Below are 23,450 nucleotides of genomic sequence, written 5' to 3' on the forward strand. Positions count from 1 at the left end.
CTTTGTTGAGGAGAACCTCCGGGATGGGCGTGATGAGGCGCTATTTGAAGCGTTCTCCGGCCTTCTGGACACACAGGTCACATGTCACTTCAAACCTGTGGAGAGAGCTGGAGGAGTAGCAATTGCCAGTGAGAAGGGCCAAATTACCTCCATTCTGAAACTTTCAGTTTTGCATACATTTTGTGTAATAACGTCAATTAACCATTCACTTGATGCTTGAATTTAATTCCTCCAATCTGTCACCAATAATAATTTGGAAATCAATACTCGGGAGTGCAATAGGGATTCAGGTTGGTCAGGCCTGTCCGCCCATTGCACCCTTCGTACTGTAAGGGCTTGCCAGTGCCCTTCATCAGGTTTCCTTCCTGAGGCCCGTCCCTTAAGCATTCACTCATACCACATATACGTACAAACACTTTTTCTTTCACACTTTCATTCCCCTCTAGGTATCTAATTCCTTACCCAAAAAGATAATTTCCACTTTCCAATTCCACACCGAGACCCCTCCCTTGGCGCGTCCGCCTTGATTACACTAAGATTTGTGCTGGCAGATCCTTAATTTTGCCTCAATTCAGCCAGCGTATGCCGAAGTTTATAACTGTGGTTCTCTTGATTTTCCCAGTCAGTCCCCGTGATGTCGTTTCTCCTGGACGTGGCTGACGATCCTGCACCTGTGACGTCAAACACCTCATAGATGTGGATGTTAGCAGTCTGGCATTTATGAAATGCTGTCATGTCCCTTAAAAGTTGTCATGTCAGAGTTCGCGTCGTACAGTCATAAAACATCTGTCTTCCACCTTTGTCACATTTAATTCACATCAGTTAATAAATCATCTACAGAACTTTTTAATCCAACTTTATATTTGGTAAACCAATCTCCTATCAAGGCTCATATTTTCTTATGGGGAACACAATTTCCTCTTTATTTATGCCAATGGATCCTTAAAAAATTTTCTTCATGCCACATCACAAGGAGAATCAAATTAACAATAACCTACAGAGCGTAGGCAGCAAAGAAAGTAAACAAAACTATCGTAGACCAAACAACCAGCTATGTTTATCAGCCAAAGGGAACACAGACACACACACACACACACACACTCACACACACACACACACACACAGTGAGGAGCTGAGTGTCATGAAAAGAGACAAACTGGGCTGTGAAGGGATGGGTTGTATGGAAACAAACATAGGGGCCGCGGGCCACTCAGGGCCTCAGTGTTTTCCCCTCCTATTTGTCTGGAATTCATAAGGGAAAAATCATAGCTCAGAAAAATCATAAGGAAAAGAAATAATATTATCTAACAATAGAACAGGAACATTTTACGTGACCAGATTTAGAAAACTACTAAAATACTAGTCGGCCCATATCAATGACAATAGTCTCAAAATAAGTAGTTTTAAACTTGTCAGTTTTCAAACTGTAATATTCCGAACAGTATTCCGAAAACAACTCCACTCTGGATGGCCGCAGCCACGTGCTAACCAGCCGAGCCGAGCACCAAGTCACAAGCAAAGTGAGCTCAATCAATAATATAACAAAACTGGAACAACACAAGAGGGACACAAGAGCGGTTAAACTCATGAGAGAAATTCCTCTATAATAACATCAGAAATAGACACATTTTCCAACATGTTCGCCTTCTGCAACATGTCAGGCATGTAAGGATCAAATTCCGACTGAGGGTATCAGCGTTTCAAAATGGCTGAACTAATGATTTGCATCGTTTGGTGTGTATTTGAGCATAAATTGAAGAGCGCTACTACTGTTAATTCATGAAATCCTGTTCATTTTAAGTGCAAAAATCGTGGATTTGTTGGTTCTCGATATTGCTTTCTTCTAATTATTTTATGGCCACTTTTTGTAAAGTAAAAATTGACTGACTGTATATTTTGCAGGCCTTCCCCATGTGTCAAATAGGGAACACTCAAAATGTTATATTAAATATCGTTATATATAGTGCTTTCTTATACAGTGTATCTTTTACTCTGCATAACAGAGCTATTGTTTTTTGCTAATTTTTTACTTTGTGCTCGATTGATGTGGTTTCCAACACGAATTCTAATTAAGAATGACACCTACAGTTTCTCTTACTCTCGTAATATCAATACCATAAATGTCAATTTGAACACTCATGCCTCTCCTACTGTTACTGAATAACATGAAATTTGTTTTGACTTAATAATTATATTTACACTAATTAATTTATTTATTTTAATCCAACCTGATTTTTATTCTTTTAAATTCTTGTTTCAAGCCCTTCCACACCTGTAATATCTTCCCCCCAAATTAAAATAAACATAAAAATATTATTTATCCCCACTGTCACGATCATGCCTTGTGTTGCAGTAGAGTGGGCGTGGTCAATGGCGCGTTGCCCGGCGACGCGTTACGAGACTCCGCAGCTGCAACCCATCACCTCTTGATTGTGGACTATTTAAGCCTCCGACACGCTCACTCGCGTGTCGGATTATTGACCAACTTGCTCTCGCCTTGTGCCTTTGCTATAGTCTTTGCCAACCTTTGCTCCGTGTCTTGATCGTGCTTATTGTTACCTTGTTTATGTCTTCAGCTACGTTTCGGCTCGCTTTGTGTTTTTCGATGATTGGATTTAACCTTACCCTTTGGAGGAAGGACATTCTTGTTTTCGGTTTTCTTGCGTTGCAAGCTCCTTTTGTTAATCGTTTTTCTTTTCCTGGGGGAAGGTTGTTCCCCCAGCGTTTTTCGTTCACGTCGCCCGGCGTCTGTAAGTATAGCTCCACTATTGTCTCTGATAGCAACTCCCCTTGCCTATCGACTGTAAATTGTTTTTTGCCGGCCACAATAAATATTGTCTCCACCCTATTTTCCCTTGCCTGCGATTTTAGAGTCCACCCACACTGCTTCCCAGCCCCGGCTGGGAAGCGCCCCTCACAGAATAATCCGACCATGGATTCTGCAGACAAGGAGAAAATTTTTTATGCCTTGACCAGCCAAGGATGCCTAGTGGGCCAACAGGCGACCGAGCTCGCGACCCTGCGCGACGCGGTCGGCCAACTGGCCCAGCAACTCACGAGCCTAGGGGCCCGACTGAGTACCCCAGTTCACCCTGCCTCGCCGGTTCCCAACCCGGTCGATCCCCTTTCCGGGGTTCCGCCCCCAGGTTACCCGGTTAAGGAGCCTAACTTGGCTCATCCCGACCGCTACGGCGGAGAGCCCGGGCTTTGCGGCCCATTTATTCATCATTGTAGGCTGATTTTTGACCAGCAGCCCCTAACCTATGCGCTAGACAGTTCAAAAGTAGCTTTCATGATGAGCCTCCTGACTGGTCAAGCGAGTGCATGGGCCATGGCCGTGAGCAACGCGCGTCCCGAGATCCGCTCCTCGTTCCCCACCTTTCTGAACGAGTTCCGACGAGTGTTCCACCACCCGATCCGCGGGAAGGAGGCCGGAGCGGAATTGCTGGACTGTATCCAAGGTTCACGGTCAGTTGCCGAGTACTCGATCACCTTCCGCACCCGAGCAGCGGAGAGCGGATTCGATGATTGCGCCCTAAAGTCCGTGTTCCGGAGGGGCCTGAACACGGCCCTCAAAGACGAGCTGGCGGCCCGCGACGACGCCGAGACGCTGGAGGAGCTGATCACCCTGGCGATTCGTCTGGACAACCGCCTGCGGGAGCGTCGTCGAGAGCGAGGAGTGGAGCAGCGCCGCGCCGAGCTACCACGATTCCGGTTCCTCGAACCTGCGCCCACCGACGAGCCCATGCAGGTGGGGGCAAGCCGCCTGTCGTCGCGGGAGCACCCTCGAGAGCTGACGTGGGAACAGCGCCGGCCGACCCATCCACGCACCCGGCCTCCCGGGTGCCTGCCCGCCGTCGAGCCCAGGGGACCGCTTCCGTGCCGTCCGGACCTTCGGGAGAGACAGCGCCGGCGCAGCACAGGGGCGTGCTTCTACTGCGGTCAGCAGGGACACCGAGTAGCCGAGTGCGCGGAGATGGCCGCCCGCCGAGAGTCATCCCCTCGCCGCCCAGCTCACTGTGAGTCCGCGGGGCGCACCTCCGCGTCTCCAGGATCCCGGCAAGCACCGCCCGCAGGACAGGACAGTGCCGGGAGCTCCCGGAGACTTGAGATGGACGGGGAGATCATAGGGCTTAACGGGAGCGTTAAGATTCGCGCACTGATTGACTCCGGGGCCGATGACTGCTTCATAGACGCGGGCTTAGTGTCCCAACTCGGTTGTGAGGTCACCGAGCTCAACAAGTCGGAGAAACTTTATGACCTCGATGGTCGCGTGCTGGCCGACATCCGACGGCTGACCGAACCTCTTACGTTAAGATTGTCGGGCAACCACATCGAAAAGCGTTCGTTTTTTGTCATGCCCGCAAGGTCCGCCCCGGTCGTGTTGGGAATCCCGTGGCTAACCGCACACAACCCGGTCATCGACTGGAGCCGCCTCTCCCTCCAGAATTGGAGTTCGTTCTGCCACGCGCACTGTCTACGGTCAGCCGGGGAGGCCGCGCGGCCCAGGCCGGTCCCCGAGGTAGAAATCGATCTGGAGAACGTGCCTAGCATTTACCACGACCTCCGCGCTGTTTTTAGCAAAGAAAAAGCCAAATCGCTCCCGCCGCACCGCCCATACGACTGCGCGATCGACTTAGTGCCCGACCCCGTCCTGCCGTCGGTCCGGCTGTACAAAGTCTCGCAACCCGAACAGGCGGCTATGAAGGACTACATATCGGAGTCCCTCGCTGCGGGGTTGATAAGACCGTCCACATCTCCGGTAGGAGCCGGGCTCTTCTTTGTGGAAAAAAAAGATAAATCCCTCCGTCCTTGCGTCGATTATAAGGAACTAAACGCAATCACTGTAAAAAACCGTTACCCACTTCCCCTCCTGGACTCGGCCTTCGCTCCTCTGCAATCCGCGACCATTTTTTCAAAATTAGACCTCCGCAGCGCGTACCACTTGGTCCGCATTAGGGAAGGGGATGAGTGGAAGACCGCGTTTAAGACCCCACTTGGACATTTTGAGTACCTGGTCATGCCCTTTGGCTTATCAAATGCACCCGCGGTGTTCCAAGCCCTCATTAACGACGTCCTCAGAGATATGCTCAATGTTTGCTGTTTTGTCTACCTGGACGATATCCTCATATTCTCTCGGTCCCTAAAGGAACACCAACTCCACGTGCGATCCGTCCTACAACGACTCCTAGAAAACCAACTATACGTTAAAGCAGAAAAGTGTGAATTCCACAAAACCTCGGTTTCGTTCTTAGGCTTCATTGTGGAGAACGGGCAATTAAAGGCCGACCCGGCCAAGACGCGCGCCGTCGTGGAGTGGCCGGTGCCCACTACGCGCAAACAACTACAGAGATTCCTAGGGTTCGCGAATTTCTATCGCCGCTTCATTCAAGACTATAGCCGCCGGGCGCTGCCGCTCACGCGCCTCACCTCAACGAAGGTCCGTTTTACCTGGGATAGGGAAGCTGAGGGGGCGTTCGCGGGGTTAAAAGAGGCATTCACAAACCCACCTGTATTGCACCACCCTAACACCAATCTCCCCTTTGTTGTAGAGGTGGACGCCTCTGATTCGGGAGTGGGGGCCGTCCTGTCGCAGCGGTCCCCGGTCGACCAACGTCTGCACCCCTGCGCCTTCTTCTCCCGCCGCCTCTCCCCAGCGGAGGCCAACTACGATGTGGGCAACCGGGAGCTCCTGGCCGTGATCCTGGCCCTGCAGGAATGGCGGCACTGGCTGGAGGGCACCCAGGAGCCATTCATCATTTTCACGGACCACAAGAACCTGTCATACATTCGCCACATGAAAAGACTGAACCCCCGGCTGGCGCGGTGGGCTTTGATCCTCAGCCGCTTCAACTACACGATGACTTACCGGCCGGGGGCACGCAACACCAAGCCCGACGCACTATCACGCATCCACGACACATGGGAAGACGAGGAGGGGCCGGCGAGCGTGGTGCCCAGTCATCGCGTGGTGGGGGCACTTCAATGGGAGGTCGAGCGGCGAATCCGGGAAGCTCAGGAGGAGAATGGAGCCCCAGCAGACTGTCCCCCCGGGCGCCTGTTCGTGCCGACTCGAGACCGGGCGGAGGTGATCCAGTGGGGCCATGCCTCCAAATTGGCCTGCCACCCGGGCATACGCCGGACCCTGGGCCTGATCGCCCAACGCTTTTGGTGGCCGTCGCTCAAAAAAGACGTGACGGCGTACATCCAAGCCTGCCCGCCATGCGCTGCCAGCAAGGCGTCGCACCAGTCCCCGGCGGGCCTGCTGCACCCGCTTCCCGTCCCGGCGCGCCCCTGGTCTAACATTTCATTGGACTTTGTCACTGGTCTGCCCGTCTCCCGCGGGCACACGGTCGTTTTGACCATAGTGGACCGCTTCTCCAAGGCCGCCCACTTCGTTGCGCTACCTAAGCTCCCGTCAGCCCTCGAAACCGCCAACCTGCTGGTCCAACACGTGGTACGACTCCATGGCATCCCGGACGACTTGGTGTCCGACCGAGGCCCGCAGTTCGTCTCCCGGGTGTGGAAGAAGTTTTGTCAGTGCCTCGGGGCCACATCCAGCCTCTCCTCAGGTTACCATCCGCAGAGCAACGGACAATCGGAGCGCGCCAATCAGGACCTCGAGTCCGCGCTCCGCTGCGTCTGCATGAACCAGCCGGCCACTTGGGTCGATCATCTGCCATGGATCGAGTATGCTCACAATACCCTGATCTCCTCAGCAACAGGCCGATCCCCATTCCAGACCGCCTACGGATACCAACCTCCGCTGTTTCCGACCCAACCCGGTTCTGAAGAGGTACCCTCGATCCAGCAGCACCTAAAGCGAGCCCACCGGGCATGGAGAGAGGCTCGGGCCGCCCTGGCACGCACCGCGTTGCGGAACCGGCGCATCGCTGACCGTCGCCGCCGTCCAGCCCCGGGCTACAAGATCGGCGACAAGGTATGGCTGTCTACACGAGACCTCAATCTGGCTGGGTCATCTCGCAAGCTAGGGCCACGCTACGTGGGCCCGTTCGAAGTCTCAGCCATCATCAACCCGGTCTCGGTCCGCCTCAAGTTACCCCCCACTATGAAGATACACCCCGTGTTCCACGTCTCGCTCCTCAAGCCGGCCCCTACCTGCCCGCTGGTGCCGCCCTCCGCCCCGCCACCGCCTCCTAGGATCATCGACGGCGACCCGGTCTACACGGTGAGGGAGATCTTGGACTCCAGGCGCAGGGGAAGGGGGACTCAGTACCTGGTCGACTGGGAGGGCTACGGTCCAGAAGAACGACAGTGGATCCCTCGCTCCTGGATCATGTGTCCATCTCTGTTACGCGATTTCCACAACGCCCACCCCACTAAACCAGGTAGTCCGCCAAGGGGCGTCCGTTAAGGGGGGGGTACTGTCACGATCATGCCTTGTGTTGCAGTAGAGTGGGCGTGGTCAATGGCGCGTTGCCCGGCGACGCGTTACGAGACTCCGCAGCTGCAACCCATCACCTCTTGATTGTGGACTATTTAAGCCTCCGACACGCTCACTCGCGTGTCGGATTATTGACCAACTTGCTCTCGCCTTGTGCCTTTGCTATAGTCTTTGCCAACCTTTGCTCCGTGTCTTGATCGTGCTTATTGTTACCTTGTTTATGTCTTCAGCTACGTTTCGGCTCGCTTTGTGTTTTTCGATGATTGGATTTAACCTTACCCTTTGGAGGAAGGACATTCTTGTTTTCGGTTTTCTTGCGTTGCAAGCTCCTTTTGTTAATCGTTTTTCTTTTCCTGGGGGAAGGTTGTTCCCCCAGCGTTTTTCGTTCACGTCGCCCGGCGTCTGTAAGTATAGCTCCACTATTGTCTCTGATAGCAACTCCCCTTGCCTATCGACTGTAAATTGTTTTTTGCCGGCCACAATAAATATTGTCTCCACCCTATTTTCCCTTGCCTGCGATTTTAGAGTCCACCCACACTGCTTCCCAGCCCCGGCTGGGAAGCGCCCCTCACACCCACAACTGCTCCCTATTTTCTAAATTACTTGAAAATCCCTTTGAATGCAACTCCTCCGCAACCATATTTGCTCAGTTTTTAAGGAGTACACTATAATCCAAGGTATCAAAAAGCCTTTCAAGGTAAACAAAAAACACAAAATTTTCTTATCTAATACAGTTCTGTTAATTCCATACGTATCCTCAATGTGGAGTGTGTACTTCTAAATATTGTATCGCTCTATAGATTTGTCTGACCTAATTTTAAACAATTTCTCAGATATCGTACATCACAGCCATTGGCCAATAGTTTTGAAAAAAAACCAAATCATGTTTATCCCCATTTTTCTAAACTGAAATAACTTTTGCCATTTTCTTTTTCCATTTTACCATTCCGAATCCATTTAGCTTTATCTTTTGCCTCTTTCAATTGTTTGATGTCATTAAGCATTTTCCTCTCTTTCTTTTGCAACTGCTTAGCCAACTGAATCATATCCCATTTTCCCAGTTCTCCGCGGAACAGGTCATCCTTTTGCAATCTCAAAAACACCTTCCGATAACTCTTTTTCTCTTCTCTTTTTTCTCCTCAATTCCACTCATTAATTGCGTCTCCAACTTCACATAATGTCCATCAATTTCTTGCCTCACACCATCGCTTTCATACGGTTCATCGCAACCGAGCCCCATATCTCACCTATCTCCACTCCTCCTGAACAATACACTCCCGTGCGTCCCAGCCAAATATCAAACAAAACAGTCCAAATTATATCAAACCAATCACACTTCTTACACTTGCACACAAATTGCGATACGTAAATCCCAGATTTTACACCGTATCAATACCACATATAGTCTCAGACTATTTTTGTAATAAGTAAATCCCAGATTTTACACCTTATTACGGCTTCGCGATACGTAAATCCCAGATTTTACACCGTATCAGAACCACAAATTTAGTAATAAGTAAATCCCAGATTTTACACCTTATTACCGTGATACGTAAATCCCAGATTCTACACCGTATCACCGTGACACGTAAATCCCAGATTTTACACCGTGTCACAATCCACACTTTAAATATTTAATTTCCCAATTATCCCCGTTTTCCTCTGTTACATTTATTTTTCCCCAATTGTGCAGAATTCAGACATGTCGTAACAGGTATTCTGCTTACCTTTTAGATGTGGTACCACCAGAGGAAAACAGGTCTAAGTCGGGATTTCCTTTCCGTTCAACAAGTCGTCACTTGGTGTGGATACGGGTCCCTGACCCTGGGTCCCAGACCCTGTGGTTCTCTTATTCGAAGTCTGTGGATTTCTTTTGTAGTCCTCTCCCTCTGATCACGTCAGGGTCACCAAAAATTGTTGGAGTTTTTACCTTTAAATGTACCAAAAGTTTACCAAAATAGTTTGAATTAATTATCTGACTCCATTAATGGTTAACCAAACACAACCTCCATTCATCCAACAATTATGCGCGCTCGTTTTGAGAGAAAGATGACCAGGATGCCGGCAACTTCACACGGGAGTGGATTTATTCTTAACAGGAGATCTAATACAAAGTCTGAGAGGCCCGGTTACAGCAACCAACAGGAAAAAACAACGCACCCCCCTCAGTTGCCCAGGATCATTTGTACATTTCAGCAAACAAAGCCAAGAATTCCTACTCTTCCCCTATTGGCTATGTGTCATCTGCAGTTAACTTTAGCTTTCTCTTCGTGGACGTCTTCTGCCCGCAAGGTGACGTGTCGGCTCTTCCCACGGTGCACGCCATGGCAGTTGTTTGTGCGCTCCACTGCCGATGAACCACTGGATCTGTTATTCTGCTCTCACGGTCGACCGTGTGACCATCTCACACAACAACAGCCTTGATCGAAGTCCGGGACCCTTCGCGTCTGCACACTCAGTTCTCCGACGTGCGGCTCATCCTGCACAAAACATCTGCCACCCATGCATTTCACACAGCCTGGTCTGACCTTTTCTCATGCATTGATTTAAAGCCCAATCAGTATATATCTTTATTGCATTAAACTGAATACATGTCACTTGTAGTCAAGCTTATAAAATCCTTTAATTGTAAAGGTGTTCAGCTGGCGAGGGTCTATGATTGTTACACCGGGTTGCCGTTACACCGGGTTGCCATTACGTTCAACAAAAAAATTAAACTCTCCCACTCTGTCAAATACATCCTGTGTTCTTCTTCATATTTTTGTTTAACTGCATTTTTCCCTGCCATTTTGAGAGCCAACTTAATGGAAATTGTTTCCAACGCAAACATTGCGCCAGAGATTCTCTCGTCGAGCGTTGGACGTCACTCGAACAGGCTTACCTCCTCAGCGTGTCATCTAGCTGAAGGGGGAATGAAAGGCAGCGTGCACCAAGCATTTTTGACGCATGTCATGTGAAAGCTCCTGAAGAGCCGCATGAAACTAGCCAAAGAGCCCCATGAAGCTCAGGAGTCGCGGGTTGGCCAGGCAAGTTGTAGAATGTAGCCAAGGACTGACTAGACACTGAGTGTAAATTATGTGAGTAAAGAGTTCAAAGGCAAACTGAAATGCTTCATCTGCATCTGTTATACAAGACAACAGTGCAAGAACATGCGAGTGCGCCACCAAGCTGCAGGAATCTGTCAGACGAGACTAATCCCCCGAATGTGTCCTCAGCCAACTCGTGTGGTGATGGATGGCTGCTGTACGGCTCCAGCTGTTACAAGAAGTGAGCTGCCACCAACGGTTGGCTGGGGGCCCGTCACGACTGCGTCCTGGAGGGCGGCGACCTGGTCTCTATCACCACGAAAGAAAATGAAGACTTTGTAATGAAGACAATGGGCCAGAAGACCCACTTCTGGTTGGGACTCTCTAATATGGTGAGATCGAAGCACAAGCGGCCGGTGACTCTGCAGCGGTACTCCTGTGAGGTTTCTGCAGGAATGCGACGAGGTCTGGTGTCACTTGAAAAATGGAAGCCAGGCCTGGAAGTGGTCCAACACAAATGTGGCAGCGACCTATACAAACTGGGCCCCAAATGACCCCAAAAGGTAAATGCATGAGAGCCCACACATGATGAGGAAAAAGCTTTTGCTGATGTTTGATCAGAAATGAGGGCCATTATTCCTCGTTTGTCTCACTTCATGACTTCTCCCGACAGCTCCAACGTAGAGTCCTGCGCGTACGTCAACCAAGGGGGATGGACAGAGCCTGGCAAGTGGAGGTGTGGCCTGTGCGCTTCTTCTCTGGCGTACATGTGCGAACGGCCGCTGAGTGGTAAGCCTACACGTCTGTCGTCATGTTGACGTTGAATGCTGATAAATGCAATCACATTGTGTTCCTGCAGGCTGCCCGCATGGACGGCCGTGGAAAGGCGACGGTTACGTTTTCATACCAATGGAGAGTGAGTTGCAGCAACAATTCTTGTTCCACCATCGCCGTCCGTCATGGTTTACTAACAAGTGTTTATTTTGGGGCTTCAGCTTCCGACTGCGACCCTGGCCACTTCCTGTATGGCGAGTATTGCTATGGTTACGAGGAGACAGAGAGAACTTGGCATGAAGCTGAGGAGTTCTGTGTTGCTGAAGGAGGCCACCTGGCCAGCGTCCACTCCCAAAAAGACGGCCAATGGTTTCATGGTGAGCACCAAGACAAACTAACGATCGTCCCACAGTGCTTGTCAACATCCAACAAGGTTGGCTGCGCTTGTCCGAAAGCTCTTGTTGTCCTTTCCTCAAGGTGACGGCGGGGTTTACTTGCTTTGGATTGGCCTCAAGAAGAACAACCTGAACCGCAACTATGAGTGGAGTGACAAAACACCTTTCGTAAGTGGTTTTCGCCAGTGTGAAAAAGTCATTTGGCAAGAGCTGGAAAAGTATTGTTGAATAAGCAGAAAAAGAATATACATGACAACTTGAAAATACTCCATTTGAAGGTAGAATTTAGAATTTTCTTGAAATAATAAAGAATATTAAAAAAAAACCAAGACAATCAGTCCAATAGAATAAAAGTGAAATCCATCCATCCATTATCTGTACCACTATTTCTCACAAGTATAGCGGGGGATGCTGGAGCCTATCTGAGCTATCTTCAGGCAGTGAGCGGGGTACACCCTGATGGTTGCCAGCCGCAGTAAAAGTGAAATAGTCGGAAAAAAGTCTTATGTCTTCAGGAGGGAATTTGCTAATTTCAGTGAATAAAGTGTCAAATTCAGGAGAGTGGTCATCGTTTTAAAAGTTGCCATTTTGCTATGTACTATGTTGTTCTTTGACAACTGACAAACGAGAAGAGTGAAAAAAGGCAAGAAATTGACTTTATCATTTGAGTGCTCGTTAAGTAAACGCGGGAAGCTGACCAGACCGACTGAAACACGCTTCATTCACGTCCACAATGTCGTCCGCAGGACTACCACAGTTGGTGAAGCATCTCTACTGCAGATTGTACAACATTATTAAATACTGGACAATTCGTTGCAGAGAGTTGCACTGAGAAAAGGCGTTCCCTCTGCCAAAAAGGTCCAAAAGTCCTGAGTGCTCACTTTACACTTAATCTTGTCGTGCGCTCTCTCATATTTGTTCCCACTAAAATCCCTGCAGCCAAGCGCCAAGAACCTCAACCTCTGCCAGGTGGGCGTCGCACACTGAGGTCAACATGTGGTCACCTGTCACACGTGCGACTTTGATCTTAAGCGCCGTCTCGCTTGCAGGCTGGACTGACAAATGCGGCTTGTGGCTGGACAGCCCCTACGGTGACTTCTGTTACCTGATCAACCACAAGTCCACCAAGACCTGGATGCAGGCCCAAGACGACTGCCAACGCCTCGGAGGGAACCTGCTCAGCATCACCGACTCACACGAGCAGAGCGTCGTACATGGTAAGATAGTCATCTCCGTCAAAAATGATCAATTCCATCGTAAATTATGGAAAGATCTTCTGCATGATTCACATAGTGGTCGTGTCGTTAATTATTGCAAGTTAAATTTTTTGTTAATTATGCTTACCGGCTTCTTTTCCCTGTCCAAGGCAAACACACCCACTTTGTTCTTTTTTTTTTTTTTTAACAAATTGATTACACTAGGGAACAATTTGGAAAGAGAAAAATATGTTGCATTAGATATTTATGATGATGAAAGCTAAAATTGGCATGGTGATTGGAAAGTCATTTTCAGGACAAAGTTTTTTCTCCACTGCTGAGTCTCCAGAGAAGCAACATTCTACAAATTTGCTGTAGTAAAAATTACGAGAGGACTCATGTCCGGCTACGGGGCAACTTATATGTGCACCCCCAATTAAGACAGTGCGGTGAGAGTTGTGTGCAGCTCCCAATTTAAGACAGTGCGGTGAGAGTTGTGTGCAGCTCCCAATTGGGCAGTAGCCTTTCTCTTAAACTCGTAATCAGTTCCTTGTAAGTTTTTGGGTTATGCTTTTGCTTTGGAAAGCAAGGACCCAACCAGAAAGTGAATGCGTTGTCTAGATGCTTTTTCCATCAACAAATGTCGGGAAAAGGCTTTTTTTATGTTATTATTGCAGCAAATTTCACAGTATGAATTCAAGATAAACATCACACAAGATTCTCATTCTATTTTCATAGAAATAGAAATAGAAATAGAAATAGAAATCCCTTTATTGTCATTGTACTCAAGTGTGCAACGAGATTAGAGGGCTCCCCTCTCCAGTGCAATACAACAATAATACAGACAAATATATAAATTAGATAAATAAAGAAGACAGTGCAATGGAATTCAGTACTGAATAGGGCATATAGAAACACATCACAATGCTGTTTTGCGAGGTTAGGGTGGTCTCGTGTGTGTGTGAGAGTTCAGTAAGGAGATGGCTCTCGGAAAGAAACTGTTTCTCAGTCTATTGGTCCTTGATTTGATGCATCTGTAGCGCCTGCCAGAGGGCAACAGGTCGAACAGGTGTGAGTTTGGGTGGGTATTGTCATTGACGATGTTGAGAGCCCTTCTGAGGCACCGGGCGGTGTAGATGTCCGACAGTGGGGGGAGAGGGCAGCCAATAATCCTTTGCGCTGTTTTGACTGTCCTCTGGAGCCTCACTCTGTCCGCCTCAGTGCAGCCGCTGTACCAGGTGGAGACACAGTACGTCAGCAGGCTCTCGATGGACGAGTGGTAGAAGGCCAGCAGCAGCTTCCTGTCCAGGTTGAATTTCCTGAGGACTCTCAGGAAGTGCAGACGTTGGCGGACCTTCTTTACCACTGCTGTGGTGTTGTGACTCCAAGAAAGGTCATCGGAGATCTGTACTCCCAGGAACTTGAACGTGTGGACCCTCTCCACACACACGCCTTCGATGCAGAGGGGGGGCGGCAGCGTCTTGTTCCTCCTGAAGTCGACGACAATCTCCTTTGTTTTAGCAGAGTTAAGGTGCAGTCTGTTGTCCTTGCACCAAGTTGTCAGTCTCTTTACCTCCTCTCTGTAGGCTGTCTCGTCACCTTCCGAGATCAGACCGACCACTGTCGTGTCGTCAGCAAACTTGACGATGGTGTTGTTGCCGTGGGCCGGGCTGCAGTCGTAGGTGTAGAGGGCGTACAGGAGAGGGCTCAGCACGCATCCTTGGGGGGAACCGGTGCTCAGCATGAGGGTGGAGGACGTGTAGGGGCCGAGCAACACAGTCTGGGGTCTGTTGGTCAGAAAGTCCTTAATCCAGATGCGTGTGAGGGCAGGGAGGCCGAGAGTGTCCAGTTTGGCGACGAGGATGTCTGGGATGATCGTGTTGAATGCCGAGCTGTAGTCCACAAAGAGCATCCTTGCATAGCTCTGCTGTCGTTCCAGGTGGCCCAGCACAACATGCAGAGCAGTGTCGATGGCGTCCTCAGTGGATCTGTTAGCCCGGTATGCAAACTGGTAGGGGTCCAGAGTGGGAGGAAGGCAGTCCCTGATGTGCCGGAGAACCAGCCTCTCGAAGCACTTCATAATGACTGGTGTGAGAGCAACAGGACGGTAGTCATTCAGGTGGACGGCTGGTGACTTTTTGGGGACAGGAATAATGGTGGAAGTTTTCAAGCAGGAGGGGATGACTGCCTGAGCCAGGGAGCGGTTGAAGATCCTGCAGAAAACATGTGACAGTTGGTGGGCACATGCTCTGAGGACCTTGCCTGGTATTCCGTCGGGTCCAGTAGCTTTCCTGGGGTTGACCGCCAGGAGCGCGCGCCTCACATCGTGTTCCTCTACGATGAGTGGGGGGGAGTTGGAGCTTGAAGTGCGGGGGTGTGACGGTTGGGGCGAGTCAAAGCGAGCGAAGAAGCAGTTAAGCTCCTCTGCCAGCGATGCACTCGGGTCTACAGAGGTCGTGCTGCTGCCACGGAAGTTGGTGATGCTCCGTAGACCCTGCCACACCTCCCGTGGCCTGTTACTGGCAAGGTGGGCCTCCAGCCTCCCCTTGTAGGTTGCCTTGGCTAGCTTGATGCCTTTGCTCAGGTCAGCACGAGCCACCCTGTACTGGGCTTTGTCGCCTGACCTGAAGGCAGCGTCACGGGCCTTGAGGAGAGAGCGAACCCTGCTGGACATCCAGGGCTTCGCATTTGGGAAGGTCCGTATAGTCTTATGTTGGGACACAGTTTCCATGCAGAACTTGATGTAGTCCAGTACACAATGCGTGTAGACATCAAGGTCCTGATGATCAAAGAGGTCCCAGTTTGTGTCATGAAAGCAGTCCTGTAATTCACTCATGGCGTCGTCACGCCAGGTTTTCACAGTCTTTGTGGTAGGCCTGAATCTGCGCTTGAGAGGGGTGTACGCAGGTGCGAGCTGCAAGGACAGGTGGTCTGACTGGCCGAGAGGGGCGAGTGGGAGGGCTCTGTATGCGTGCTTGATGTTCGAGTACACATGGTCGAGAGTGTTGTCTCCCCTCGTTGGGCACTTGACATGCTGGTGAAACTCTGGGAGTACAGTCTTTAAATTGGCCTTATTAAAGTCTCCCGCTACTACGTGAACGCCATCAGGGTGGGCCCGCTGATGTTTATTGATGACGCACGCGAGTAGCGAGAGCGCCGTGCTAGTGCTAGCGTCGGGAGGGATGTAAACAGCTGTGACAATCACTACCGTTAGCTCCCTCGGGAGAAAATAAGGCCGGCATTTAACGGACATGAACTCGATGTCGGGGGAAGAGTGCTTCTCGACGATCGTGCTATCGCCGCACCAGTTCTCATGCACGTAAACACAGAGCCCCCCGCCCCTCCTCTTACCGGTGTCCCTCGTCCGATCCGCGCGATGTAGCGAGCGCCCGGCCAGCTGGATGCTAGCGTCGGGGACGTCTGCGTGCAGCCAGGTTTCCGTGACGACGATCACACTGCTATCGCGCACATAGCGGTTTCCCAGGATTTGTAATCCCAGGTCGTCGATTTTGTGGACCACGGATCTGGCGTTGGTGAGGTGCAGACTCGGTAGTGGTTGCCTATGGGGCTGCCGTCGCAGCCGTTGCAAGACACCGGACCTGCAGCCTCGCTTCTGCTTCCTCTCTCTGCGTCGCCTGCGCCGCCTCCCGGCCCCGATGACCAGCCATGGTGAGCCGGGCAGCCTCGCCAGTTCGTTCGGAATTTTGCGATCATAGCAAAATTCCTCTGTGATGGTTATTTCGCATCGATATCCAATGTTCACGATGTCCTGGCGGGTATATCGATGTTGTGCCTCAGTTGATGCCAATAAGAGCAAGCAAACACTAATAAAAAGTAAAAAGGAGCACTGTGAGGGGGAGCTGTTAGCCGCTGCGTCCATGCGCGCCGCCATCTTGGAATGCAAGACGACTTCATTATATTTGATAGAACCAGAGAACAATTCAAGAAAATTCTTTCTATTGTCCTGTGCAATTTTTCACTCTGTGAGGCTCCACAGCTGGACCTGCTGTGTGTGCCTCACATGCTAAAACATCTTGGCAACCCTGCCCTAACCCTGACACTTCTGAAATGGCTCCAACTCTTGACGCATGTTTTCCTTTGACCAAAGCTCTATTCAAGCCTCTGTCGGTCAGCGGTACTTCTGTGTGGTTGGGCGCCAATCGCTCCATCGCTGAAGACGGCAGCAAGTGGGCTGACGGATCTTCGTTCAGCTTCGTCCACTTGCCCGCAGGTCGGTCTCAAAACTGGCTACATTTGGAGAACCGGAGGCGCGCTTAGGATCTGCCGTCTCCTTCCAGGTTCCCCCGATGCCAACTCTGCTGGACCCTGTCTTTCCTTACTCACTGACAGCGGCTACTGGAAAGCCGACAAGTGCGAGAACAACAAAGGCTATATCTGCAAGAGACAAGCACAAGGTAAGATGTGATGATGCCCCACTGATCCGCGTCACGTGTTGACGTCCTCGTTTGTTTTCAACTTGCAGGAAAGAAGCAAGCACTTCTTTTGTCTCCTGACGGTAAGTCTCTTTGTATTGTGACTTGAAAAGAGGCGAGACAAAAATGACATGACTGAGGGTGGCACATAAACTAAGTCTCAAATTTTTTTCGTCTCTCAAAAAAGCACATTTGGACTAATTTCATTTTGTTTCCATCTTCATTTTCAAATGTCTTAAATATATCTCGCAAAATAATTGGTTAGTTGAGTTACTGTCAGGGGCGGAGTCGCATTTTCTTTCAGTGGGGTGGCTAGGCTAACACAGCAACTCATTCCGATGACACGCGCATGCTAACACACATGTGCGATCTGCCTTGGCTACACAGTGCACATGTAGCACATGTGCGAATTTGTTCATAGCTGGATGGAGGAGGCCTTTCATGCTGATGTTGGGCCTGACGGAGGTTTCAGGCCTCGTGGCCCGCTAACGCCAACATGCTACAAGGCCATATGCTCGATTGTGTTTTGTCTTCGTGTAGATTGTCAGTCGTGCAGGTCAGCTAGGAATTGCTCCTGTTTATTTCTTGTTTTCCCAAACATAAAAATAAGTCATGTTTCTGGCTAATGTAATGAAGTCAAGTGAGGGAGATTTCTGTTTGATGGCAGTGGGACAAAAGGTGGAGGACACGTCTTCTTGTCTTGGAAGGAAGCCCAGAAGTGGCCAAAGTGGCCCTAAAAATAGCCGCTCCCTCCGTTCTAACAAAATGGCTGACTTGCTGTGATGCCTCGATGGCGCCACATCATGCCCAATTGTGGAACTGCATGAAGCGCATGAACATGCGAGTGCGCCACCAAACTGCTCGAATTTGTCAGACAAGACTAATCCCCCGAATGTGTCCACAGCCAACCCGTGTGGTTATAGTTGGCTGGCGCACGGCTCCAGCTGCTACAAGAGGATGGCCTCCACCAACGGTTGGCTGGGGGCCCGTCACGACTGCATCGTGGAGGGTGGCGACCTGGTCTCTATCACCTCAAAGGACGAGGACGACTTTGTGAAGAGGGCAATGGGAGCAAAGACCCTCTTCTGGCTGGGACTCTCCAATCTGGTGAGATCGAAGCACAAGCGGCCGGTGACTCTGTAGCGGTACTCCATTGACAACCGACATCGGTTTCCGCAGGAATGTGACGAGGTCTGGGGTCACTTGAAAATTGGAAGCCAGGCCTGGACTTGGTCTGACACGCATGTGACGGCGACATACAACGAGTGGGCCACAAATCACCCCGAAAGGTAAATGCATGAGAGCCCACACATGATTAGGAAAAAGCTTTTGCTGATGTTTGATCAGAAATGAAGGCCATTATTCCTCGTTTGTCTCACTTCATGACTTCTCCCGACAGCTCCAACGTTGAGTCCTGCGCGTACGTCAACCAAGGGGGATGGACAGAGCCTGGCAAGTGGAGGTCTGGCCTGTGCGCTTCTTCTCTGGCATACATGTGCGAACGACCGCTGAGCGGTAAGCCTGCACGTCCATATTCATGTTGACATTGAATGCAGATAAATGCAATCACGTCGTGTTCCTGCAGGCTGCCTGCATGGACGTCCGTGTAAAGGCGACGGTTACGTTTTCATACCAATGCAGAGTGAGTTGCAGCAATAATTCTTGTTCCACCGTCAGCGTCCGTCATGGTTTCCTAACAAATGTTTCTTTGTGGCCTCAGCTTCCGACTGCGACCCTGGCCACTTCCTGTTTGGCGAGTATTGCTATGGTTACGAGGAGACAGAGAGAACTTGGCAGGAGGCTGAGGAGGTCTGTCTTGCACGGAACGGTCACCTGGCCAGCGTCCACTCATGGCATGTGGGCAAATTCTTGGCTGGTGAGCACCAAGACGAACTGACGACGGCAGCAATCGTACCACTGTGCTTGTCAACATCCTACAAGGTTGGCCACTCTTGTAGTAAAGCTCTTGTTGTCCTTTCCTCAAGATCACAAGCAACAAGATATTTACCTCGGCCTCAAGAAGAACAAGAAGAGCAACAACTATGAGTGGAGTGACGGAACACCTTATGTAAGTCAAACGTTTACGGCAGTGTGAAAAAGTCATTTGACAAAGCTGGAAAAGTTGAAATCAAGAACAAAAGTGTCATTTGGCAAACGTTTTTCAGAATTACCAGAAAATGTTCTGCTTCTACAAAAATGGCCAAAGCTACAAGAATAAAAGTACCTCTCCGGAATATAATTGTTGAAATAATATACATATATAGTAATTCATACAAAAAACACACGGCATGTTGATCAAAAACCTCATGAGTCACAATTCGAAAATTCTTGTCACAAATAACAAGTAACTTGACATCACCATTTAAGTGTTGAAAACGGCTTGCTGTCTGACTTCCGGTGTTGCGAACACAGAAATGGCAGCTTCTAAAATATGTTTGTTACATTAAATACAGGTGTGAATTTGCCGACTTGACGACTTGAATGACTGGAAAAAGTAAGTTAAAGTTGCAGTGGAGGAATTGGGCACCGAGAATGCCGAGAGCAAAGAATAAAAAAAAAAAACTGACACGGGTGCACAAGAAGAGACAAGTGGAAGATCAGACCTGGGCCTGATTCTGAAGGAGTTGAAAGACTTCAGAAAGGACAACTGGATGCCAAGCTGACAGGCGTTCCAGATGGGAGAACATGTGGATCAATGGTGTAAAACAGGGAAAAGAGGAGAATTCACCATAGATGGTGGACTATGTGGAAGGATGTTGTGGAAAGAGTTGGAGCTCCCGGAGGCATTTGAACTGCGCATAGAGAGCTCACACGCATTAATGCTGGAACCGCTTCTTCAAGGTCTATTGTTGCCAAAGTGTCTAACTATATAATGGAAGAAGAGATGCTGAAGTTACCATGACAAAAAACGGGGCGTCCGACTGGACGGGAAAAGAATAAACCTGCACCATGACTATGCGCCTGACTTATTCAAGCAATGCAGGCAATATGCTGAGGCTAAGAAAGTCCTTAAGGAAAACAATACCCGGTGCCAAAGGTTGAGAGTGTTCTTTGCAGATGTAACAGTCTTGCATAATTCAGCGCCAAAGAGAGGTCACCCGAAGCAAATCATCAAACACCCGAATTTGATGCCGGAGAAGATACGCCTCACCTGGTGCGCCAGCAGAGGATCAAATAATGTTTTTTTTTTTTATTATTACTGGCATTAAGAGAGAAGATGTTTAATATCTGGAAAGGAGATACACAGATGTGTAAAGGTGTATGGGTGTTGAATTATTGTGCACAAATAGGGTGTTACCAATGGTTTAGGTAGCTATTATAGTTTTAGAACCAAGTATGCAGGGGACGACTGTTGCAACTTACAATGTAAATGGTCTTCTCAAATCCTATCACAGAGAACCAATATATTGAGGAGATTGAAACAACATCCCTCCATGAGCAGTCACCTTCCCGTGTTGGAGGGGTTTACGTTTTCCAATGATCCTAAGAGCTAAGTTGTCTGGGGGTTCTTGCCCCTGGTAGGGTCACCCATGGAAAAGTCACCGCATAGATTTTTCATCAAATGTGATATAGCCCTTAATCACAGACAGTCTCAAAGGGCTTTACATAACCACAATTGACAGCTATTGATCTTAACCCCCAGGAGGGCAAGGAAAAACTCAAAACCCCATTAAGGGAAAGGTGAGAAACCTTGAGAAGGGACAACAGATGGGGGAATCCCCCTTCCAGGATGACCAGGCTGCAATGGATGCCAACTGGGCAACATTTGACATATAAAATGATGCTATACAATGGTAGATGAGATAATGTGAGAGTCAATCAAAAGAAGTGCTGCAGGAAGATGTCTTCAGTGGAGCGGGTCCTCGTCCAGGGCCGTAATCTCCATGGCCGCATATCCAAGGATGAGCCTTCGATCTTGTACCGGTCAGTTGGTGTCAATTCAGAACAGCCACTTCCAAGTGAATCACCATCACCTAATTCCCAAGATGGGGAATAGGGAACAGAAAAAAAAGAACAGAAGTAGTAAACAGACCAACAAGTAGTTCAACGAAGTGCTGAAATATAAGGAAATCAGATGAGGCGCTGCATGAAGACGACTTCGGCAGAGCAGGTCCCTCCCCGGTTGGTTAGTGCCGTAATCTTCATAGCAGGTCACCATCACCTAATTCCCAAGCAGGCGAAGAGGGGGCAGAAAAGAGAAGAAGCGGCAGTAAACAGGCCAACAAATAATTAGAATAGATGCGAAAATATATAAATAAATTGATCAAATGACAGGCTGCAGGAAGACGACATCAGTGGAACAGGTGCATGCCCAGTTGGTCAATGCCTTAAACTTCCTAGTGGGTCACCGTCACCTAATCCCCCAGCCGGGGGAAAGCGGACAGAAAAGAAAAAAAGAAGCGGCAGTAAACAGGCCAACAAATAGTTCAACTAAATGCACAAGAGTATAACTGCATCTTTAATAGTGTTTTGAACATTTCTACTGAGGTGGTGCCTCTAATATCTGTGGGCAGTGCATTCCAAAGCACTGGTGCCCGAATAGAGAACGCTCTAGAACCTGCGGACTTCTTTTTGGCTCGCGGGATCACTAAAAGACCAGCATTTTGTGAGTGAAGGTTTCGGGACGGAACATATGGTACCACAATGTCAACGAGATAGGAAGGTGCTAGGCTGTGCAATATTTTATAGGTAAGTAGCAAAACTTTAAAATCACATCTCAATGCAAATTGGAAAACAGTTCCAAGGTGAGGGTCCAGACAAAGCACGGCTCACTTAAGAAGAATAAAATTATTGGACTCAGTTTTCCCTTGACCGGACGCCGACCGGTCCCACTCTGGAGCCAGGCCCGAAGGTGAGGCTTGTTGGCGGGCAGCAAGGGGCTATGTCCCTCTCTGGCTGGGAAGGAGCCCGAGCTGGTGTGTGAGGCAGAGAAGTTCCGACTAGATATAGTCGGCCTCCCCTCCACACACAGCTGGGGCCCTTGTACCAGTCCTCTTGAGAGGGGTTGGACACTTTTTCACTCTAGAGTTCCACATGGTGAGAGATGTCAAGCAGGTGTGGGCATACTTATTGCCCCCTAGCTTGGTGCCTGTATATTGGGGTTTACCCCGGTGGTCGAGAGGGTAGCCTCCCTCTGCCTTAGGTTAGGGGGATGGGACTTGACTGTTTGTGCTTATGCCCCAACCAAACAACAGTTCACAGTATCCACTATTTTTGGAGTCCCTGGAAGGAGTGCTGGAGAGCGTTCCCCCTGGGGGCTCCCTCGTTTTGCTGGGGGACATCAATGCTAATGTGGGAAATGACAGCGAGACCTGGAAGGGCGTGATTGGGACGAACCCATCTGGACTTCTGTTCTCATTGTGGATTGTCTATTACAAACACCATTTTCAATCGTAAGGGTGTCCATGTGTGCACTTGGCATCAGGACACCCTCGGCTGCAGTTCGATGATCGACTTTGTTGACGTATCATCGGATTTGGGGCCACATGTGGACACTCTGGACATACAGATCTTTCAACTGATCACCACCTGGTTGTGCGTTGGCTCCGACGATGTGGGGTGATGCCGGTCCAAGCGGAATGCAGCTTTGACGCTTGGCGAAGCAAAAATTCGGATGTGGGAGGAGTTCGGTGAGGCCATGAAAATCGACTTCCAGATGGTTTCGAGAAAATTCTGGTCCACCATCCAGCGTCTCAGAAGAGGGGAGCAGTACACCATTAATACTCTTTACAGTGTGGATAGGGTGCTGCGAACCTCGACTCAGGACTTGCATCGGTGGGGAGAATACTGCGAAGACTCTCATTCTAATGGCATGCCTTCCTTGGAGGAAGCAGGCCTGAAGACTCTGAGGTGGACTCACCTATCTCTGGGGCTGAAGTAACCGAGGTGGTTAACAAGCTCCTCGTTGCCAAGGCCCGGGGGTGGATGAGATGGCTCTGGATATTGTGGGGCTGTCATGGCTGACACGCCTCTACAACATTGCATGGACATCGGGGACAGTACCTCTGGAATGGCAGACTCTTTCTGATTGTTTCAATTTTAGAGACAAGTAAGAGAATAGGATACTTATTATTCTGGACTTATTTGAGATGGGAATACAGGTTTAAAGAGATAGTTGTGACGTTATAGTATCTGATATATGTAAACATTGTTGGTTTGGAAACTCCAAAAGAGAGTTACAAAAAAAATAAATAAAATAAATAAAATAATTAATTGACCAT

The 23,450-nt window shown here is 49.4% G+C and overlaps 1 protein-coding gene across 1 annotated transcript; it reads left to right on the forward strand.

The window, feature by feature from the left end:
• Positions 1 to 10,781: 10,781 nt before the first annotated feature.
• On the forward strand, positions 10,782 to 22,792 carry LOC148341945 (C-type mannose receptor 2-like). Its single transcript, XM_088288004.1, has 18 exons — positions 10,782 to 10,823; positions 10,885 to 10,994; positions 11,105 to 11,220; positions 11,291 to 11,347; positions 11,427 to 11,582; positions 11,683 to 11,768; positions 12,347 to 12,356; positions 12,650 to 12,825; positions 16,916 to 17,027; positions 17,095 to 17,211; positions 17,280 to 17,312; positions 18,134 to 18,336; positions 18,409 to 18,518; positions 18,629 to 18,744; positions 18,815 to 18,871; positions 18,950 to 19,105; positions 19,215 to 19,297; positions 22,655 to 22,792. Exons 1-18 carry the CDS (start codon positions 10,782 to 10,784, stop codon positions 22,790 to 22,792), a joined length of 1,878 nt encoding a protein of 625 aa, XP_088144130.1.
• Positions 22,793 to 23,450: the final 658 nt, after the last annotated feature.

Source organism: Idiotropiscis lumnitzeri, chromosome 2, assembly GCF_059441095.1.
Source record: "Idiotropiscis lumnitzeri isolate Australia: NSW breed Sydney's pygmy pipehorse chromosome 2, RoL_Ilum_1.0, whole genome shotgun sequence".
Lineage (NCBI taxonomy): Eukaryota > Metazoa > Chordata > Actinopteri > Syngnathiformes > Syngnathidae > Idiotropiscis > Idiotropiscis lumnitzeri.

Coding starts and splice junctions, on each gene's coding strand:
- LOC148341945 (XM_088288004.1), top strand. CDS start 10,782: ATGGGCCAGAAGACCCACTTCTGGTTGGGACTCTCTAATATG. Junction 18,337..18,408: donor GGCTGGGACTCTCCAATCTG/GTGAGATCGAAG, acceptor CGGTTTCCGCAG/GAATGTGACGAGGTCTGGGG. Junction 18,872..18,949: donor CGTTTTCATACCAATGCAGA/GTGAGTTGCAGC, acceptor TTGTGGCCTCAG/CTTCCGACTGCGACCCTGGC.